The sequence below is a fragment of the Manis pentadactyla genome, chromosome 3, assembly GCF_030020395.1.
Source record: "Manis pentadactyla isolate mManPen7 chromosome 3, mManPen7.hap1, whole genome shotgun sequence".
Classification (NCBI taxonomy): domain Eukaryota; kingdom Metazoa; phylum Chordata; class Mammalia; order Pholidota; family Manidae; genus Manis; species Manis pentadactyla.
Genome location: NC_080021.1, coordinates 130,598,050 through 130,617,929, shown reverse-complemented (window position 1 = coordinate 130,617,929; position 19,880 = coordinate 130,598,050). Strand labels below are relative to the sequence as shown.

The 19,880-nt window shown below is 55.7% G+C and overlaps 1 protein-coding gene and 1 pseudogene across 8 annotated transcripts in view; one reads left to right on the top strand and one right to left on the bottom strand.

Moving 5' to 3' along the window:
- Window positions 1-15,093, top strand: part of LOC118919314 (vasoactive intestinal polypeptide receptor 2-like) — a 71,658-nt gene extending 56,565 nt beyond the window's left edge. For 6 of the 8 annotated variants that reach the window (XM_057498447.1, XM_057498450.1, XM_057498453.1 and 3 more), the window contains 8 exons: window positions 1,020-1,161; window positions 5,816-5,963; window positions 6,514-6,574; window positions 7,980-8,049; window positions 8,517-8,608; window positions 11,529-11,658; window positions 11,725-11,766; window positions 12,690-15,093. In XM_057498447.1, the coding sequence (XP_057354430.1) occupies window positions 1,020-1,161; window positions 5,816-5,963; window positions 6,514-6,574; window positions 7,980-8,049; window positions 8,517-8,608; window positions 11,529-11,658; window positions 11,725-11,766; window positions 12,690-12,863 (859 nt within the window). In that variant the 3' untranslated portion in view covers window positions 12,864-15,093. The remainder of the gene's footprint in view (window positions 1-1,019; window positions 1,162-5,815; window positions 5,964-6,513; window positions 6,575-7,979; window positions 8,050-8,516; window positions 8,609-11,528; window positions 11,659-11,724; window positions 11,767-12,689) is intronic. The other 2 variants (XM_057498448.1, XM_057498449.1) reach the window with 2 other exon arrangements.
- A 144-nt stretch (window positions 15,094-15,237) lies between these two features.
- The window catches only part of LOC118919312 (cytoplasmic dynein 2 intermediate chain 1-like), a 31,325-nt pseudogene continuing 26,682 nt past the window's right edge, over window positions 15,238-19,880 (bottom strand).

The window sequence follows — 19,880 nt, the reverse complement described above, 5'->3', positions numbered from 1 at the left end:
ACACTGAATTCTGTACATGAAATTGCTAAAATTTCTTCCAAGCGTGTCACTTTCTTGGCCCCTGGGTTTCACTTCATTTCACCCAGCACGTGAACTTGGGACCCAAATGAGTGTGAGGACTTAGGTAATCACCTGCTGAGCTCTGGACTCTTTTCCTTTTTTCCAGACCTGCAGCCCCTCACCTGTTACCCTGAAAGCCCCTCACTCTGCTGCCATCCCTTGCAGTGACTCTGTGACAAGCTCGGGACTTTTGCTCCCTAGATGGTCCCTAAGTCCTGAGACAGACAGCCTGAGAGACAGCGAGGGGGCAGGCATGGATGCGTTTCCCTTCCCCGGGTCCCAGTCCTTCCGTTCTCCACTGTTTGGCTGCTGTCCAAAGCCCTGCCCACTTTGAGGGTCATGCTCACCCAGGAGGGAAGGCGGTCAGTAAGCTGCTCCTTCATACCCACAGAGGAAGCCCACTTTAGTACGTATTTTTAATGTTCTTCAAAATGTTTAAAATTCACCTAAACCTAGAGAGCTGATGTTTAATGACCCTGTAAGTGCATTTGTGTAGGACAGCTGGTGTTCCTAATGACTTCTCAATTAAAAGTCAACTCAAATATTCAATAAGTCTTCTCCAAAGCAGAGTTTAAGTGTTATAAGAGCATTATAAACAAAACGTTCTGAGCATTTTTAGATATGCAAGATATCACAGACACTTAAGTCCAGTAACAGGGCATTCCACGTGAGCCTTGCTGGAAACAGTGAAGGGGGCGCATGTGCCACCGGGCCTGGGCCTGGCCCTGCTGTTCATACTTTCACTCTCAGGTCCTGTTCGAGGACTCTGACCTGAGGAGCTCGTCAGGAATTAGGGTAAAGATTCATGTACAAAAATATTTATCATAATACAAAACAGAAAGCATCCTTGATATACCCTAGGGAGTAGTCAGATAATTATTAGCTTCCATTAAAAAAGAAGGAAGCCTTCGGGTCAAAGTGCCCCCGCGTCAATGGGTGACAATCCATCTCCCCCCCAGGAGGCTGCACTGTACCCGCAACCACATCCACCTGAACCTGTTCCTCTCCTTCATCCTGAGAGCCGTCTCGGTGCTGGTCAAGGATGACGTTCTGTACTCCAGCTCCGGCAGGCAGCACTGCCCCGACCAACAGTCCTCCTGGGTAAGGCCACCCCTGTGGGCAGAGTCCTCTTGCTGCGGCGGGTGGGGAGTGGGTGGCCTGTAGGCAGTGCAGCTGCCAACCTCCCTGCTCAGGGACCCACCCCTCCTCCAGTCCCCACTTCCCATAATGAAGTCCTGGAGCTGGTGCACGGGCTCCAAGAGGTGGTGCTCAGGCCTGAGAAACGGGCCTGGCCATAGCGCGGGGGCCCAGAGTAGGCCCAGCTCTGCAGGTGAGACAAGGGGGTGACACAGGCAGGTGGCTGGCTGGGCCCCCCTTCCCCACTGCCAGGGCTTGTCAGCAGCAGTTCCGGGCTGGAAAACCCTGACATGGAGGGATGAGCACAGAGCCATCGTTCTGTCCCCAGATCTCCCTGATTCTGTGTGAGAGATGCTCCCATCAGTGCCCCGTGCCCGCTGGGAGCCCAGCTGCACGTCTGTGAGCAAGCGTGGGCTCAGCCCTTAGGCACAAGGGCACCCGCGTCAGTCACCAGCTCCCACAGACGCAGTGGGGTGGCCCCTGCCTCCCCATGGTTCTCCAGCCGCTGGGCTCAGGGAGCGCGCGAGCCGGTCTCCAGTGCCAAGCCCACTGCGGCATGGCATTTATCAGGCTCCTCACGCGGAGGCTGCCTCCTCGCTCCTCTCCACTGCGTGGTGCTGGTGTCCTCAGAATGCTGGCAGGCATTCGGGCTCTGGTGCCTCACCCCTGATGTGGTCGCGCCTCCTGCGGTCGGCTCCCCTCTCCCGCAAGGAGCCAGGACACTGCCCCGCCTCGTGTTCCGGCTGGATGGCTTTGCCGCACGGTTGCTCTGTACTGGACAGATGTGTTCTGATTTGGTTTTAAGACAGTGAACCCCTTTCCACACGACAGAACATCAGCTGTGCCATCAGGCTGCAGGTGAACACGTCTGGGGGGACAATTGGCTCACAATGCACAGGCACTCTTATCACACCCAGGAGCCCACAAATCCCACCCCAGGAAGTTGGGGATTCTCCATGTATGACAAGGGCTGGCATACCCTGAGGAACCGCCAGCATTTCCCTGGATGGCCTCAAAGCTTGGAGGAGCCCGCCGCCTCCACTGAGTGTCACGGAGCCACAAACACCAGGCCTCTGACCATGAGCCACATCTCAACCCTCTCCTGCCATGTGGACAGTCCTGACCGGCTCCTCACCAAGGGATGGGGGAGGGATGGTACCTGGGTGTGCAGGCCAAGGGTGGCCAGCCCTGCTGGTACCCTGCCAGACCTCTGCCACCCCTGTGGATGGGACCACCCCCAGCCATGGCTGGAGCCCCTTCCTGTGCTGGGCTTTGCCTGTGGACCCTGTCAATGGTGCCCATCCACCTTCAAAAGAGCAATTCGCCCATTTGGTAAATGAGGATGTGGGGTTGAGGGAAGCCCAGCCACCCGTGGCGTGTCACTGCTGACTGGGCTCAGGCTGTGCTCTGGCCAACTGCAGGCCCACAGCCCTGCTGAGATGTCTGTGGGGCCACTCGGACTGTCCTAGCAGCTCTGGGGACCGCCGTCTGGGATGGAGCGGGCAGGGGTGCCTCCTCTCACCACCCCCAAAGCATGGAGCAGAGGGGAGGGCACCAGATACCACCAAGATTCCTGTGCCAGGGGAGGAAGGGAGGGTGGGGGCAGCAGGGAAACGGGGCAGAACATGAGCAGGGGGAGAGTGGGGCCCAGGGAGGAGAAGGGCTCTTCCCTGTCATTGTCCCTTCATGGGTGCAGAGCCTTGAGTGAGCCCCTTGGCCGGGACACTTGGGCCCCACGTGGGGATGGGAAAAAGGAGCCTTTCTTTCAGTTATGCTTTTTTGACACTTCTCTTCCCAGCTGGGTTCAGCCAAACGCATTCCCCCCAAGCAGAGCACCTGGGGCGGGTCCCCCAGTGAGGCACTGACGTCTTTCCTCAGAGTGTGCAGATGGGCCAAGGCATGAAAAAGCCTGTTCCTTTTCAGAAGCCCCCAGCCCCCACCACCTCTGCCTGCATGGCCTGCACGCCATGGCTGCACAGGTGGTCTGGGATCGCCTGGCTGCCAGAGGCTGTGCGTGGGACATATAGGAGGTCATTCTCACTGAGACCAGAGCACACAGCATGTGGGGTCCCTGGGGATGCTCTGATTCCCAGCCCAGGCTTCCAAGGTCATCCCTGAGGGCCTGAGTCCCCAGCTCAACTCTGAGCTAGCCACACCCCTGTCCTGGGAAGAGCATGTGCATCACAGGGCCAGGCTGGAGGGCTGGGTGAGGGTTCTGGGCCCACCGAGTTACCACATCGGCCACAGCCTGAAGGACAGAGGGGTTGGAGAAAGGGAAGTGAGCAGAGGGGCACAGTGGGTGAGGTGCTCACTGCGTGCGCCCTTCAGACTCAGTTCCTGTGTTTGCATCCATGCCTGGAAGGACCACCTGCCTGAGGCTTACGTGGTGCTGTGGGAGCCCTACACCCTCAGGGGCAGAGCAGCTGTGAATGGGACCCAGGAAACCACCCTGCGGCCATCATCACAGACAAGTAATTCTGCCCCAGGCTGAGTGCAGCGGGGGCTCCGGGTGTCAGGCACACCCCCGCGCCAAGGCCCACCTTCTGTGCTGGCCCCATAGCTATCTGAATGGTATTTCACACATTCAAAAAAAATATCCTGTTTTGCTTGCTCATAATCAGCAACTATAGATGTCACCAGGCTCCCAGGGACCAGAGAAATGCCTTCCATTCCCATAGGGCCTGGAGCGGACACGCACGTCCAGGTGTGACAGCAAACCTTACCTGCAGCAGCCCAGGAGACACGCGGCTTTTCCTGCTCCTTTCATGGACTTGGGCCTCTTGTATCACAAAGGGAGCTGGAGATTGCCATTTCCCAGGGTCCCCAGCCCTGCACGCGCTTGGACTTGATCCTCTGCTCTGGTTTGTCTGGTTTTTATCCAACTGTCCCGGAAAACCACACTCCAGAGAACATGAACACCAGACTGGGAGTTGACCTTTGGTGGCAGCCCTAGCCAAGGCGGGCTCCTCCCCTCCACCCTGGTGCATGCGTGTGGGGCTTGCAGACCAGGGCCAGGCAGGTCAGGACTGCTGCTCTCACCACCGGCCTGGGCAGGCTTTGCCCCTGTGTCTTTGGGATGCTGTCGAGAACCCTGAGGGGTGTGGTTTGAAGCCCCTGAGGATGAAGCTAGCTGGGAGCGCCACACCCTGGGCCTAAGCAGTCCTCAAGGATGGTGATGTTGAATGAAAAAATGGACCAGATGCAGACACAGTATTTGCAGTTTTCCCAAGACAATGGAAAAATCTTAAAGACCATTTTTCTGCATCCTCTTCCTCATTCAACAGGACGTCGTGGAAATCCTCCAAGCCCAGGGGGTGTCAGTGTTTCCTTTGACTGGCCCTGCAGCCCAGCATGTGGCTGTGACATCCCACCAAGCAGGCACAGCCTCAGTGTCGTGGTTCCTGGCTGGCATACACATCTTCATGTGCAGCGCCTCGTCTCTGTCAGATGGAGCTCTGCAGGGAAGCAGTGCAGTGAACACTCACACTTAGAACTGGGTCGTCTTCCCAAAGGCCAGAGAGCTGGCGGCTTTACCCGCCACACACAGCTGCAGCCTCTGCTGGTCCGGCAGCGCACGCCTCCCTGTCCACACCTAGCCCAACTGTTTGACTGCCCCACTGACAGGCTATGGAGCGAGTTTCCCGTGTCTGTGGCTATTAAAAAGTGCATTTCTGTGTCCGTGAGGCCCTGGTGGTAGACTCTGGGTCCCAACCCCAGTAAGCAGTGCCCCTTCCCTGTGCTGCTCCTCAGAGGCCTGGGGCAGGAGGCGGGCAGGCTGGAGGGCTGAGGGCTGTCAGCCAAAGTCCTTGCAGCCTGACGCCGGCTTGACAGGCAGTCACAGGTCCTTTTAAGCACCCCACAAGTATGTATGTAAGTGGATATAAACATACATCCACATGCCATATAAAAGTATCTACATCTGCCCCGCTTGTGTGCCCACGCACGTGTGAGCATATCCACACCATGTGTGTCCACATTATGTAAGCATATCCATCCCACATGTGTCCATGCCCATGTGTACACGTCAGTATATCCACATAAACGTGAAAGTGTACCCACATATATGGACGTATAGAAGCACAGCCACACGGTAATTTTGGGGGGAGGCTGCAAAGAGACAGAGAACAGAAATCAAAGTCCTTTTTTTCATGACTCCTAAGTAAATTTAGTGATTAAAAGCAGCAATTTAGTGTTTGCATGTGAAGTTGGAAAACATGGTTCATTTATTACGTGAAGGCCTGAGAGATTGTATTTAAATATATATGCTTTATATCCTGTGCAATTTTCTCCCCAGAGAAAACCCTTCCAAAACTCCTGGGGAAATAATTGCCGGTTTCTCTTGCTTTTCTGTTTATTTCTTCATCCCTTTTAAGAATGGATCTTGGGAAGGACAGAGGGAGGAGGGTTGAGTAGAGGATGGGGAGCGGGGAGGGAGGCGGGGAGCCCTGAGCACAGCTCTGGGGGCTGTCCGAGGTGCCAGCACCTGCGGGGGCTGTGCACACCCGCTCCCTGCTTTCTCTCTTCTCCTCAGAGCAGTGTGGGTGTGGTGCTGGGGGGCAGCTCAGGCTGCCGTGTGCTGCACTCAGGGCCGTGCCCGTGCTGGTGTGTGACCCTGCAGGTTGGCTGCAAGCTGAGTCTGGTGCTCTTCCAGTACTGCGTCATGTCCAACTTCTACTGGCTGCTGGCGGAGGGGCTGCACCTGCATGCCCTCCTGGTGGCCATGTTCCCCGGCCGCCGCTTCACAGCCTACCTCCTGATAGGATGGGGTAAGCTGCCCAGCGCCCTCCCACCCCCGACCTGACCCCTCCCTGCTGACCTGGGGGGTACTTTTCAGCTCGGAGAACCCCTGCTACCCCTGTAGGGTGCACTCAGATCACACAGGGGTGAGCTTTTCTAGGAGACTCCAACAGCCAACACATTACCATTCCTGGGACCCAGGAAACTTGTTTAAAACTGCACTGAGCTCACACTCCTGGAGTGTGCCCAAAGGGGGGACAGGCGGGAAGAAGGGCGCAGGGGAGACAGAGCAGGAAGCCCTTTCACTGTGAGGGGTCACGGGAGCACAGCCGCCCTGCACTTGAACGAGTGCTCCTGATGCACAGTGGGTGCTCAGCATTCAGACACACTCGTCTTCACACTTTAATGAGGCCCGGGCGTGAGCTGGCATCTGTTTATGAGGTGGTTCTGCTTAATCTCGGCATCAGAGAGTCCTGGTCCCCGACGGCCCTGGCTGACGAAATGCACAGCTGTGTCGTCCCTGCCGGTCTGCACCCGGTGACCGGCCGGGGCTGTGGATGACCGAGTGTCTTTCTGCAGGTGTCCCCACCATCTGCACAGGGGCGTGGGCAGCCACCAGGCTCTCCTTAGAGGACACGGGGTGAGTGCCGCGCCGATGCCTCTGCCTTTGGAGTGGGAGGGGCTGCACGTGTCCTCCAGCCCCATCCGGGTCTGCAGGCACAGCCAGGCCAGCAGGAAATGAGCGGCTCTGAGCACCGTGGGGAGAACGGTCCCTGGGTTGGAGTGTTTGGAGAGAAGGGATCCAGCAAGCCTTGCTGCAGAGCGGGAAGCAGGATAAACCAGGCAGATTTAATCACAGGACTCAGAGTCTTAGGTGAGGGGAGCAGTGTTCACACAGGGAGCCGGGCAAAACACATGCAGTGTTTGCTGAGCCAAGGGTGAGGGTGAAGGGTAGAAGGTGGGCTGAAAAGGCTTGAGGGCAGCTCTCTGAATGGTTCTCCACCTCTGCCTGGGTCCTATGTGCAGAATACAGTGCAGACAGGGCGCAGAGCAGGTGGCAGCCCCACCCAGGCACTAAGCGTGCCCACCGTGAATACTGTGAGGGGCTGTCGGGGCTGGAAGTCACCCAGTACCAGTACCGATCCACCCGGAATGGGGACTTGGGTAATCACGGTGTGCTCATGTGGTGTACTGCTGTGTGCAGCCTTTGGGGCTGACTGCGGTGGTTCTTCCAGCCTTAGCCTGGCTCACACTGGCAGGCTTAGAGAGCATCAGCTGGAAAGGTTAGGGTTGGGGTCGGGATCATGGTTCGGGTCAGGGTCAGGGCTAGGGTTCGGGTCAGGGTCACATTTGGGTTGGGGTCAGGGTTAGGATCGGGATTAGGGTTAGGGTTGGGGTTAGGGTCAGGGTTTGGGTCGGGGTCAGGGTTGCCATTAGGTTCCCAAGGGCTTCACATCCTATTGGCAACACCAGCTCAAGCTGTGGTCGAGGGTAGGTCTCTTTCCTGGTTGGGAGGGGCTGCTGTCCCCCACTGCTGGATTTGACAACAGAGGGAGTTTTGGAGACCCTCCCCCCCTTTAGGCAGCTAAAGGTGATGCCTCCAGGACAGACATTTCTAGCTCTGCTGGCCTCTTCTGCTGCACAGACATCTTAAATGTCACTCCATATATACATTCAGACCTCGGAAGTGAGGGAACCGGGGTTCAGGGGAACGTCCCTGGATTTGCTGTCGGCCACAGCAAGCGGTAGCTGTGCCGGCTGCCTGGGTGTGGCTGCCGTGTGCTTTGGTGTCCCCGCTCCCCGAGCCATCGTGGCGAGAACACAGGGAATTGGTCTTGACGGGGTGGTTGTGCCAAGACCTGTAAATGCAGAGTAGTTATGCTCTTACCGTGGAACAAGTGGCACCAGCAGCCTGGAAATGCACCAAGGGAGGTCCCTTGGAGGGACAGGGCATGCCCTGCAGTGGGTGAGTCCACAGTCCACACACCACGTGGTTTACATATGGAGTAGGTGGTAATGGGGTTTTCCTTCTCTCTTTTCAATAGTTGCTGGGATACCAACGACCACAGCATTCCCTGGTGGGTTATACGAACACCGATTTTAATTTCTATTATAGTAAGTAGTTTCTACACTGAAACATGAGTTATCTGGTGGGCAGCACTTGGCAGAGTAAGCCCGTCACCCTGTGTTCAATGTAAACGGCCCCATTCTGCTCCTCTCCCTGGAGAAGAACGAGGGAGCAGCCGAGCTCCGCCCAAGGGCTGAGGGCTCAGCCCACCCTCCGGAGAAGGAGGCGCGAGTTCCCCGGTGCGAAGGGCTCCCCAGGGCAGGTGCCCTCAGGCTGGCCAAGCATTCGAGGTGGACTGGACTCCTTTGCCCCTTTCCATCACACGTGCTGCCACCTGGGCCATGGATGGTGGTACAGACACTGCCCACTCCCACTGGGGAAGGACCCGTGGGGGGGCCGTGTCCTGTGCCAGGAGAGGTGCAGCCACCCGGACGGAGCTGAACTGCAGGCCTCCCGGCCAACCCCCCTCCCAGGCTGGGGGGCTCCACATGACATGCTGTTTCTTTTTGTGCAGGTCAACTTTGTCCTTTTTGTTAGTATTATACGAATTTTACTGCAGAAGTTGACGTCCCCAGATGTCGGTGGCAATGACCAGTCACAGTATAAGTGAGTATGTGCTTAGTTAGATCCAGGGCTGATGGCCCTCACCACAGGCCTGGGGCCAGGGTCACACACCCAGCAAGTGGCCCAGGCCCTTCTGTGGTCAAGGGCACGTGCTCATGGCTAATTCACGGGACTGCACACGGCTGAGGCCATGTCTTGCCCAAGGGGGGAGTAGCTGCAGCCCCTTTCCTTTGTGTCGGCATGGACGCCCTCCAGAGCACTATTGATGCTTTTGCCTGTTCTGTAATCTGACTTTCCTCTTTGGCCACACATTGCTGGTATTTTATGTTTAATCCTTTCTTCCCCTTCAGACCATGGGGCTCATGCCCACACCTAATGCCAGGCCTTGTCCTTAGTGGTAATTCAATTTGTGTTTGTTGATTGGTGATCATGTGAAGATGGTCTTCATCATCTCCACTCAGTGGGAGCGGGGGTCTCCCACAATCACCCAGCCAGTTAATGAGGAGCTGAGAGACTCTGAAGGAATTAAAGATTCTACAAATTTCTATCAAGAATTTATAAAGAAAAAATAAAGCCCAGGTCTCTAGTATAACATCAACACTATTTAAGTGTGGAGTGGTTGGTCCAGCTGCTGGGAGCCTGGGGACAGACAACCAGGTCCAGACCCCAGCCACCCACCTGCCCATCCGTGGACCCCACCCCACCAGCTCCTGTCTTACCCTCCTGTAGACCTCGGGTCCTGGGGAGGCGGGCAGGCAGCATCGCTGGTAGTCTGGAGCCCTATGCCAGTTGAGGGCCTGTGGGAGGAGACGCCCCCTCTGGGCCGAGGTCTCCTCAGCGGGAAGGTGGGAACTGCAGTCACCATCTCCAAGCTCAGGAGGACTGTCAGTGTCCGGATGGCACGCGGTGCCCAGCCCCATCGCTGTGAGAGCCTGGCAGGCAGTCACCCAACTGTGCCCTGGTGTGTATAAATGCCTGTCTGCATCAGAGGGGGCTGCACAGAGCCTGCACTTAGAGAAGGTCCCACGTCAGGCTGGGAGGTCAGAGTGGTTCTAGCTGCAGCATCTGAGCAGCATTTTTAGCTTGGGTGAGAGGCCGGGCTGATCCCTGGAACCCACCTCAGGCCAGTGGCCCTTTTCATTCTCCACGAGTCTTGCTTAGCTTCTGTGCTCACCTTTCTCTGGTTTTGAGAGACTTCCTGTTAAGTAGGTCTAGAGATGGATGCTTTTATTTTGGAAACAAAATTGAATAAAGACAATAGAATATTTTTCCAGGATAACAAAAAAGGCAGAGCACATCTGGCATCCCTCTGGTTGTATGTTGGTGTCTCTCCCATGTAACTGTCGTATCACGAGTGGTAGTAACCACTCTGCTTGGACAGGTACCCAGAGGTCAGTCTTGCTGGGACCCTTTTCTGGAAACTAGCATGATGGCAAATGTCGGATGTATTAACGATGAGAATTTGGGCAGGTTGTCCCTCTAGCATGTAGCCAAAGGCACAGATGCCCACAGGGTCTCAGCGTCTGCTCGCCAGGCGGCCTGAGCCGAGAGGCAGGTAAGCATGGCCCGGGCCCCACAAGGGCATCCGGCAGCAGTGCGGAGTCCTTGGCACCCTCCTTGCTGACTGAGAATCCGGGGTGCTCACAGCTGCTGCAGAATGGGAGGCTCCGGGTCTGTGCAGGCACAGGAGATCCCGCTGGTTGCCAACACCACAGGTGTTTGTTGTGAGGGAAACTGGGGGGAATGAACACATTTCTGGAACTTACATCTAGGCTCTGAGGGCTCAGTTTCAGGCCAGTATGTCAAAAATACATAAAGAAATCCGTGACTTTATTCTAACTGTTGGGGCTCAACTAACAAGAGCAGGGGGCCAAAGTGGAGCTCCCCCCACTCAGGAAGAGGCAGCTGGGCGGTTGGAGAGCCTGCTGCAGTTACTGGGGGTCCACATGCACATGTCACCTGGGGGCTGAGGCCCTGCACTCCCAGCGAGTCCCCAGGTGGCCCCAGAGGTCCAGGTCTGTGGCCCCAGGGGCCTTGCAGGAATCAGACTTGGTCACACTCTGTAGTCACCCAGAAGATGTGACACTGGCATGGGGCCAACCTACCAAGACCCATCTGAATGGGAGTGGGGGGCAGGCTGGACTGAGCAGCCAGGTGATTCTAGCCCACAGCAGTGAGGGCGGCTGCCTTACAGTGGCAGTTCCCGACGTGGGGCCCCCAGACTGCAGCCGCAGCACCTCTGGGAAGCTGGCAGATACAGGGGCTCTCAGGCCAGGTGCCAGGCCTGCAGGTCCAGCATCTGCTTTTCAATGCAGCCTGCAGGGGTTCCAGTGCAGCTGAAGCTTGAGAAGCACCGACTTGGAGAACTGAGACACAGAACGGGGGGAGAAGCGCGTGGAGGGTGGAGTTTAGTTCATCTATTTTATTTTCAACATAAAATGCAATGCCAGAAAAATCTGTGTTCTGATTAGGGAGGATAATGACTCACACAAAGAAACTGTGCAGGTCCAGGTCCCGCAGTTCCACAGAACCCATGGGCTCAGGAGTGCGGTTCACCTGCCCAACCCGGGAGCTGCCTCTGCAGGGACCCTCCCTCCCTCCCACGTGGGTGCCACCCTCCTGCATCTTTGCTTGTTATCTGAAAGTAACACCTGCCTCTGTCCCTAAATGCCAGTGACTGTCCCGACTGCCAAACCAGGGACCCACAGGGGGTCAAACCCTCTGAGGCTCATCTTCACCAGCAGGCCCATTGAGATTCCTTGTGAGAGATTATTCACCTTAGGAGGCAAAGAGATTCTTATCATCACCTTTGCCCATTCTGCCCTGGGGTTGGGGGTGTGTGATACTTAAACTTAGGAGAAAAGAGGCTGGACGTGAGGCCCTGGGCCAGTGTGTGGGTGTGCCCGGTCTCCTGTGGGCCAGCCTGTGGCCCTGCCTGACTGGGTCCCCTTTCTTGGGGCAGGAGGCTGACCAAGTCCACGCTGCTGCTCATCCCCCTGTTTGGAGTCCACTATGTGGTGTTTGCGGTGTTTCCCATCGGCATCTCCTCCACATACCAGATCCTGCTCGAATTGTGCATCGGATCGTTTCAGGTGCGCGTGGAGGGGCTGCCCCTGCCCGAGGGCTGAGTGGCTGCTGACGCCCCTTCCTGCCCACAGGGCCTGGTGGTGGCGGTGCTCTACTGCTTCCTCAACAGCGAAGTAAGTCCTCAGCACCTCGGGACCTGTGTGTGAGGGATCCCCCTGCCTGGAGGAGCCTAGGCCTCCACCGTGGCCCCACGGCTCACGCGAAAGCCTCATCCGACACCCGCGTGCCCCGGCACCAGTGGAGAGATGGCACAGCCTCTCCACTCTAAGCCAGGGCTCTGCCGGAGGTCCCCCACCCTGCAGCCCCAGAGCCAGGCCTGCAACCTGCAGAAGGACACCCACACCCTGGGGCCCTGCTGGGGGCTCCACTGGGCTTGTCAGGCTGCTCCCTGCCCTCCTCTGGGGGTGGTCTCCCGGCCCACCGACTGTCCCTCAGGCACCTCTGCACTCATAGGTTCCTCGGCCGTTCCTCAGGACCAGCGCTTCCCCAGTCTGCCTTCCCGCCACCCTACCCCACATGGGGAGAATCACAGCACCACCTCCAGCCTTACTGCCTGTTCACCAGGCATCTTCCATACCCAGGGTCTCCCCAACCAGAGGTGTCAGCCTGGGGGCGTGCGACCCGGCTCTGCGCAGTGACCCGCGCTCACTCCTGGGGGCTGTCCGCTCCCTGCCCGCTGTCTCCCCCTCTCTGTGCTCCTCCCCAGAGCCTGGGCCTAAGCCCACCATCTCTGGTTGCTCTGCCTCTCTCTGTCCTCGGGGTCTGTGCAACACCCTACCTGCCTCTCCTTTCCAAACGTCCCTCAAAGGCACTTGGCAGCGAACCATGGTCCAGGTACTTCCAATCCCGCTGCCCAGGTGCTTCTGAAAACCTATGTTAACCCTGGGCCCAGGCCCTCCCAAAACCAGCCACTCAAGGCCTGGGTCCTCCAGCCCGACCTGCCCGGCCAGCAAAGGAAGGGCGGTTCACTCACGGGGTGACTGCTGGCAGGGCCCCTGAGCGGCATGTCCTGGCTTACATGCTTGCTGACCCCCAGGTGCAGGGTGAGCTGAGAAGGAAATGGCGAGGCCTGTGCCGGCGCCAGCCCTCCTGCCGGGACCACAGGCTCCATGGCTCGTCCTCCTGGAGGAACGGCTCAGAGAGCGTCCTGCCGTGCCGCCGGGGCTCCCGCGCCCCATCCTTCCTGCAGACGGAGACCTCGGTCATCTAGCCCGCAGGCAGAGGCCAGCAGTCCCCGCGGTGAGTCTGAGCTCCTGGGCTTGCCCCACCGCGGGATTGGGGGTGCGTGGCTGCCAACACAGATCCAAGTCTGATCGTTGTCACTCCCACATTTCAGCAATTTTGTTCAGAACATTGTTTGGCCACACAGACAGACCCATTTTCAAAGACAGCAGAGGACCACGTGGCCCCTGAAATGAGATGCAGGGGGCCGGAAGGGGGCCCAGCCGCTGCAGAAGGAAGACAAGGGACTCTCTAATGTCAGCACCTGCTCTGGGCAGGGAGCCCAGGCCTGAGCTGGGTGCTGGCCAGTGACCTCCCTCTGCGCAAGCCTACCTCTGCCTCCTGCCTGTACCACAGGGTAGTCCTCTTGTCTGCAGGACAGGTGCACAGAGGCCGGTTCAGGACTTCCCATGAAATTACTCCTGCAAGCAACCCAGCCCACTTGGGCACCTCTGCCCCTCTGTCCCCAGGCCCCGGGTCCAGCTCGAACCACAGGCTCTCCACTCCCTGCTTCTCTGCCAGGAGAGCCGCCCAGCCCAGGGAAAGTGCATGGAGGGTGTCCCCTAGGGAGCATGTCACCCCAGGGCCCCTCAGCCCCAGAACACATGTCTCAGGGGCCACAGCAGGGGAGGTCACCAGTGGTGGTGGAGACCTGCTTTGCTGCAGACACACCAGGTGGCTGCCCAGCTGTGTGTTTTCAGTGTGTGAGTGCCACACCCAGTGAAGCCTGGGCCGGGAGCTGGCAGAGCCAAGCGGCAGTGTCCGGGGCCCTCCTAGCTGTTACCAGGTCCCCATGCCTGTCGTGGCTGCTGCCAGGCCCCAGTGTTAGTGGTGCTGTGGGGACAGTGACACGCTGAGGCCCATGCACGGGAACTAGTCTACCCTTCCTGGGAAAGGGAAAATGGTGCAGAAAGTATTTACTAACAGCCAGTGGAGCCGGTGACCACAGAGTCAAGGTGTGTCATTTTATGGTGTCATAAACATGTAGAAATGTCCGAAGTCACCTGAACCTCAATGAAACCTGATTTCACATCTGTACGCTGAGCAGGAATTCACTTGGACCCACACATCCTGATGGACTCAGCCTTTGTAGCCGAGGACTTCACATTCAGAGATGTCCCTGCCTCCAGGGTGGAGTGGGCCGTGGAGGGAGAGGAGCAGGTGGACACACAGTGCCTCCTCGGGGCAGAGACAGGCGCCTGCCCCAGGGCCCCCACCCGAGCAGGGGTATGGTGCCGTGGCAGCTGGGCAGCTGCGTCTGGAGAGTCTCCCTGCGCACCAGGTGGAACCTCACCCAGACTGGGGAGGGCCCTCGACTGATCAGGAAAGAATCCTCCATCATGTCAACCAAGTGCCAGCAAGATAGGAATTCTAATTAAAGCAAGAGTAAGAGCGAATGTCAGCAGCTGTAGAGTAAGGAAGAGCGGAGGGAGGGAAGGGAAAATCACCGACCCACTGCTCCACATGGAGCAGATCCCTCGCCAGTTCCTACTCCAGGGTCACCTGGTGCCCAGCACCTGTGTGATCTGCATGGCATGGGAACTGTATCCCTACCACCCCAGGATTTGGAGGAGCCGCAGAGCACTGGGTGGAATGAGTTTATGTTCTGAGAACTTCCACTTCCCTACTGGTCTGAAATAAGACAGGGAAAGAGAAAAGGATCATGTTGAGACTTAGAAAGCTGAATGAAACAGCAACGTGACAGAGACGTCCCCACAGAGGTGGAGGCTGGCAAGCTGCTGTCTTTATTGTGGAGAAGAGCTCAGAGACAAGTGCAGTCGGCTTTTGCAACAATAAAGTGTATTTGATAAGACAGCGCGCATTCAGATGGAGTGGGGCAACCTCAGCGAGGAGGTGCACTTAAGGGCTTACAGTTTGGGGTTAGGGCCTTTTGGGTAGGGTTGGCATAAGGCATGATTTAGAAGGTGATTCATAATTCCTTTGAAGTTTTGTCTTAAGATAGGGTTATTTAGGTAACTGTTGATCTGGATCTTGGCATTCTTTACCCATTAGGTTCATTTACACTCACGCCTCCAGCCCACAGCAGACTTCCTCCAGTGCAGAACCACTGGACTCAAATGGGGTCCTCTCTTCCAAGCCTGGTGCTTCGTGCTCTAAATACTATTTGAAAACAGAAGCCCGAGGCACTGGCCCCTCCTGCAGGGACCGCCAGCAGGGTGCGTCTCAGGTCCCGTGTCTGCGTAGGTCATTATGGCTCCATTGTATTGGGTTCTTTGAGTGGGTGGGAGGAAGGAGGTGCTGATGGGGGTGGGCTCAGCTTGTGAAGGCAGGAGCAGCTGTCCCAGAGGAGGGGCAGACATAGCCTTGGGTCCAAGATGCAGGCACTCGGCCGGGGAGGACGGCAGCCCCGGGTCAGGGCCAACATTGCCGCCCGAGGAGATAGCTCCTAGTCCATGAAACAGTCTTTGGTGGCCATGCATCATCCCTCTGGGTCCTCCTCAGCCTCCAGTGGGACTTGAAGGGTCTAAGTCTAGTAAGGCTCTAGTTAGCACCCTCACACCATTCTATCCTAGGGATCCCCAAGTGTTCATTTTTCAAGCTGTACTTTAATATGTTGGGGACAGTAGACATGCACACATGAGCTGTGACAAGGCCCCTCTCTTAATGCCAGTTTAGATCAAATGGATTTCACAAATAAGCTTGAGGGAACAGAGAGGGGAGGGTGGGAGGCCAGCCTGTCTGCAGAATGAAATCTCCATGTCCTGTTATGGAATATGACTGCGCTGTACTAGCAAGAGCTGAACAGATGCCTGCCTGCACAGTCTGCATCCTCCCTGCCTTGGGCACAGGCTGGGCACCTGCTGTGCACAAGGCAAGCACAAAGCCCCAGGGGTGATGGGGAGAGATCCAACCTACTTCTGCTCCAGAGCTCGCGGCCCCATGAAGCCGGCAGAGCGTGCCAGAGGCAAAACAGCCACACACGCTCACACATGGGACAGGTACCCTGAGAGGTCCCCGGACATGGAGTGCTACGGGCAGGGGGCCTCCCAGGACCTTCCAGGTGAAAAGCGCTCCCATTCTGGGGTGGAACTTCCCCACTGCTGGCTAGTGGAAGTTGCGTGTGGCCCAGAGAGCCTGGACCGTGTTGGGACTCCCCCTGGCCGCCTCTGTGCTGGGTGATGCTGGGTCGGCAAGGCCATCCTGGGCTTTCCCAGATATCAGCCCAGAATTCTCCTCTCCCTATGTCCCCATTGTGACTGCGTGCAAAGTCCACAGAACTTACTTACTTGTATTATTTTTATACAAGATAATTTTTAATATGAAAGCATAATGCAAAATGTGTCTGAGTAGATGTCCAAACAGTGCCCAAAGCAGCAGCCCACAAAACCTTCCAGGGAACAGCTGGCAGTGGCCATTTAAATGGACTGGCTCCTTAGTTTAGATCTGCATATATGCCATTTTGTGCAGGACTAAGAACATTGTTCATTAAAGACACTTCATGGAGGTTTGTTTGGAATCTAGAAACAGAAGAGACAATATTATAAGCTCTTCTAAGTAGAAATACTCTCAGAGAAGAATGCACTGGACATGACTATTTCCTCTGAAGCTCAGTAAACACCTAAAGTGTGTGTTTTTTCCATTCAGAAATAGTGATTTATTTACTGGGTGACATTCTTGTAAAATAAATGATGTACAGTATACATGTCCTCCATCCACATGACACATGTGCATACGGACGCAGGAGCACACACCCTCATGTCCTCACCGGGTCCTGTGCAGCGCTGTCCTCACAATGGCACCAGCGGTCTGTGGCCCCCTTCCTACCCGGCTTCCTGCAGAAGCAGCCACAGCCACCTCTGCTCGTCTCCCCCCGGGGTCACCCACACCTTCCTCAGGTGCTGCACATCCACGCTGCCAGAGGCTCTGGCCAGAACCAGGGCCAGGAAGCTGCCCCTGGTTCTCTCTGCCTCTCCCATGATGGTCATGGCCATCACCCTGCAAGTGAGAGGCACATGCTGTGATTCTGAGTGTCCCAAACCATCTGCCTTCCAGAGAAGAGAGAAAAGGAAGAGAAATTCTACACAGGGTAGCAGTCAGTGAAAAGTTATGCCACAAATAAACATAAAATTTGATAGAAACCACTGTGGGCTTAGTTCTGTATTTAGAGGTCTCCTGGACTGGCTGCAGGGAACAGTGTGGACCCAGGATGTGCTGCCCTCAGACAGATAGAACCCACGGGCTACGCCACCAGCCCAAAGCACAGCTCAGCCAGTGAGAGACCCGGACTCATCCTGGCCTCCCCTCCCTGCCCCCATCTCCCTGACCAGGCCCATCTCTAGACTTGCCGCTTGGCTGACAGACTCCACGACATGCGCCAGGTCCTCTGTCCCTCCATCCCCATAAGCGTGGAAACACGGTCAGGACCATTACTGACCAGTTTAAAATGTCCTTCTGATGCGTGGGCTGGACAGAACCCAAGCAGCAGGGTGGGAAACAAGACAAGGTCTGGGCCCAAGATTAGCTGCAACATCCGTGCTGCCCCTGCTGAGCAGGTAGTCATCCTCAAGGTTTTTGAATTTCTCCTAAAAGTGGCAACTTCTTTCGTCTAGACTCTTGCCTTTCAAACTCGAATTTCTTTCTGTTCTGCTTTTCTCTGATGCTAAAGAAAAGTAACTGGCTGCTTACTGTGGCTGTTACTTCCTCAGCCTGACCACGGAGGCAGGTGTCCAGGGAGAGGGGCTCTGCCTGCTCCTCACAGTTCCAGCCACCACCCTCTCCCGAGATCGGACACACTGACCAGCCATGCCAGCCCCCCACAGGCACAGTCTGTCCCAGGACTTGGGGGCCTGCTCCTGCCCCCAGGCTCCTCTGTGGAACATCCCCGCCTCAGCAAGCCCTCTCCTGCCCCATTTAAAGCCCCAGCACCACTGCCCACACACTGGATACCCCCGTGTCCTGCATGCACTGTGGGGCTAGCTCATTTACCATACCTTGTCTATTACCTTCTTCCCCCAGCAGGACCGGCTCACACTGCACCCCTCATGCCTGGAGCAGATCTGCCCCCCACAAACACCTGCTTTATTAAATTACTGGCAGATAGTCTTTGGAATAACTAAGTGCATTCTGTGCTTATATAAGTTGCAGCCCAGTGTTACGATGTACTGTTTAATGACTAAAATAATATAAGTATACCTAGTGCTTTAAATAAATGCACTCCTCATTTTTATTCAGGCCTTATCAGCATGTCCCCAATATCCTGGCAAACTACTTCCTGTTTGATCCCTCTGACCCTCCTCTTTCCTTTACAAAAGGGATGTGGGATACAGTGGGTGGCCCCCGTCCTCCTCAGATTGTTACAGCCCTCACAGGAGGGGACTTACTGACAAACAACATAAAATCTCAAGGAAGCTCAAGGAAAAAAAGTGGGGTCCAGAGAGAGTCCTTCATAAAGAAAACATCAAATTTAATAAGGAAACAGAGACAAGGTATTATTTACAGTGCATTGATGACAACCCCCTATCTGACACTAGCCCAAGGGGTTTCCCATGGTGAGTGCAGAGGCCACACAGGACTGGCGTGACTGTGACACCGCCTGGGCCACAGGAACGACATTACTGTGAAATCATGAATTACTGACTCCCACGTGGTACCCCTTTGTAGAGACAAAAGGAACACTTTGTAGATCACTCAGGCAAATACTAAATTTATAAGACTAGTAAATGAACATAAATAAGGAGCTCACACAGTTCCTTTTATTCACAGAGTGATGATGACAGGGAAACAGAACAGTATGATCCTTTAACCCAGAGGCTCTTCTGGACCAAACATGAAATAAACACATCTTACAGTGGTTCTCAAAATAATGCTAAAATATGTAAACATGAAATCATATTTAAATATAAATCATGGCGTTTTAAAGTGTAGCAACCACGTGAACAAAGTAAGCAGGAAAGCCCACCCTGCAGAGCCGCCACGACGGCCTGTCGGGCCCTCAGACTTACTTGTCTAGAGAGATGAGCTCTTTGGCTACAGGACCCAAGTCTTTCCAGAAGGTCCCATATGTAGACACAGGATGCATCGTCCTGGACCAGAAACACAGCCAGCAGCGTCAAGGACCACTGCAGGCCTGTGGCAGTGTGGCTGCTGGTGCTGCCGTCCCACTGCATGACCAGGCACTCGGACGTCAGCTGGTGCAGGTGGATGCTCCCGTCAGAACAGCCAGCCTGCGTGGGGAAGGGACTGCTGATCCCAGCTCGTTTTCCTTTCGTCCTCATCTCAGCAGCCAGGGAAGTCCCTGAGAGCCTTACCTCTGCCCTCACCACACAAAGGTGCTCCCCTTGGAGATTCGGGTACACTTGCACCCCTCCTCTTCCCCAAATGGCTGATAATTAATGAATTCAGTGAATACATAAACAGTATTTATTTTTAACAAACTTGAATATTGCTGATGTGATCATATGCCATTAAGATGGGCTCCATGGAAGTAAACAAGCTACCTATTTAGAAAAATTACATACATGGGTACCAGTAATGTGGTTAATACTGTCTCCTTGGATTGAAATTTCCACAAAGAAAAGCTTTTTAGCTCAGAAAGAGACACCTGATGCCTTTTTCCTCAATATATTTAATCCTTCACATACTCAAAAGCTGCAGAGGCATGAGGCACAATCATGTGTCATCTGTGTACTTGGGATGAAGCATGTGAGGTCAAGTGCACCAGAACACCTGGAGCAGGTTTCCCAGCTGGGGAGGGAGGGTGCCCAAGCCTCCTGGATCAGAGACACCTGACAGGCAGAGATCAACTTAGGTATCAGATTGCTTGTGCAGCAACCATTCTACTGCCCAGAGCTTGGTTTCCAGGCATCTTTCTCCCTCCAGGAGACGACTCCCTGGAGAAGTGGCTGACTCCAGGGCCTACTGTACCAGATGGCAAAGAAGGGCTTCTGAGTGACGGCAGAGAACACGCTCCGGGACAGTGTGAGCAGCAGAATAAGTGATTGGGACCCACCTAAGAGTCAAGGGCCACGTGCCCATTCACGTAATA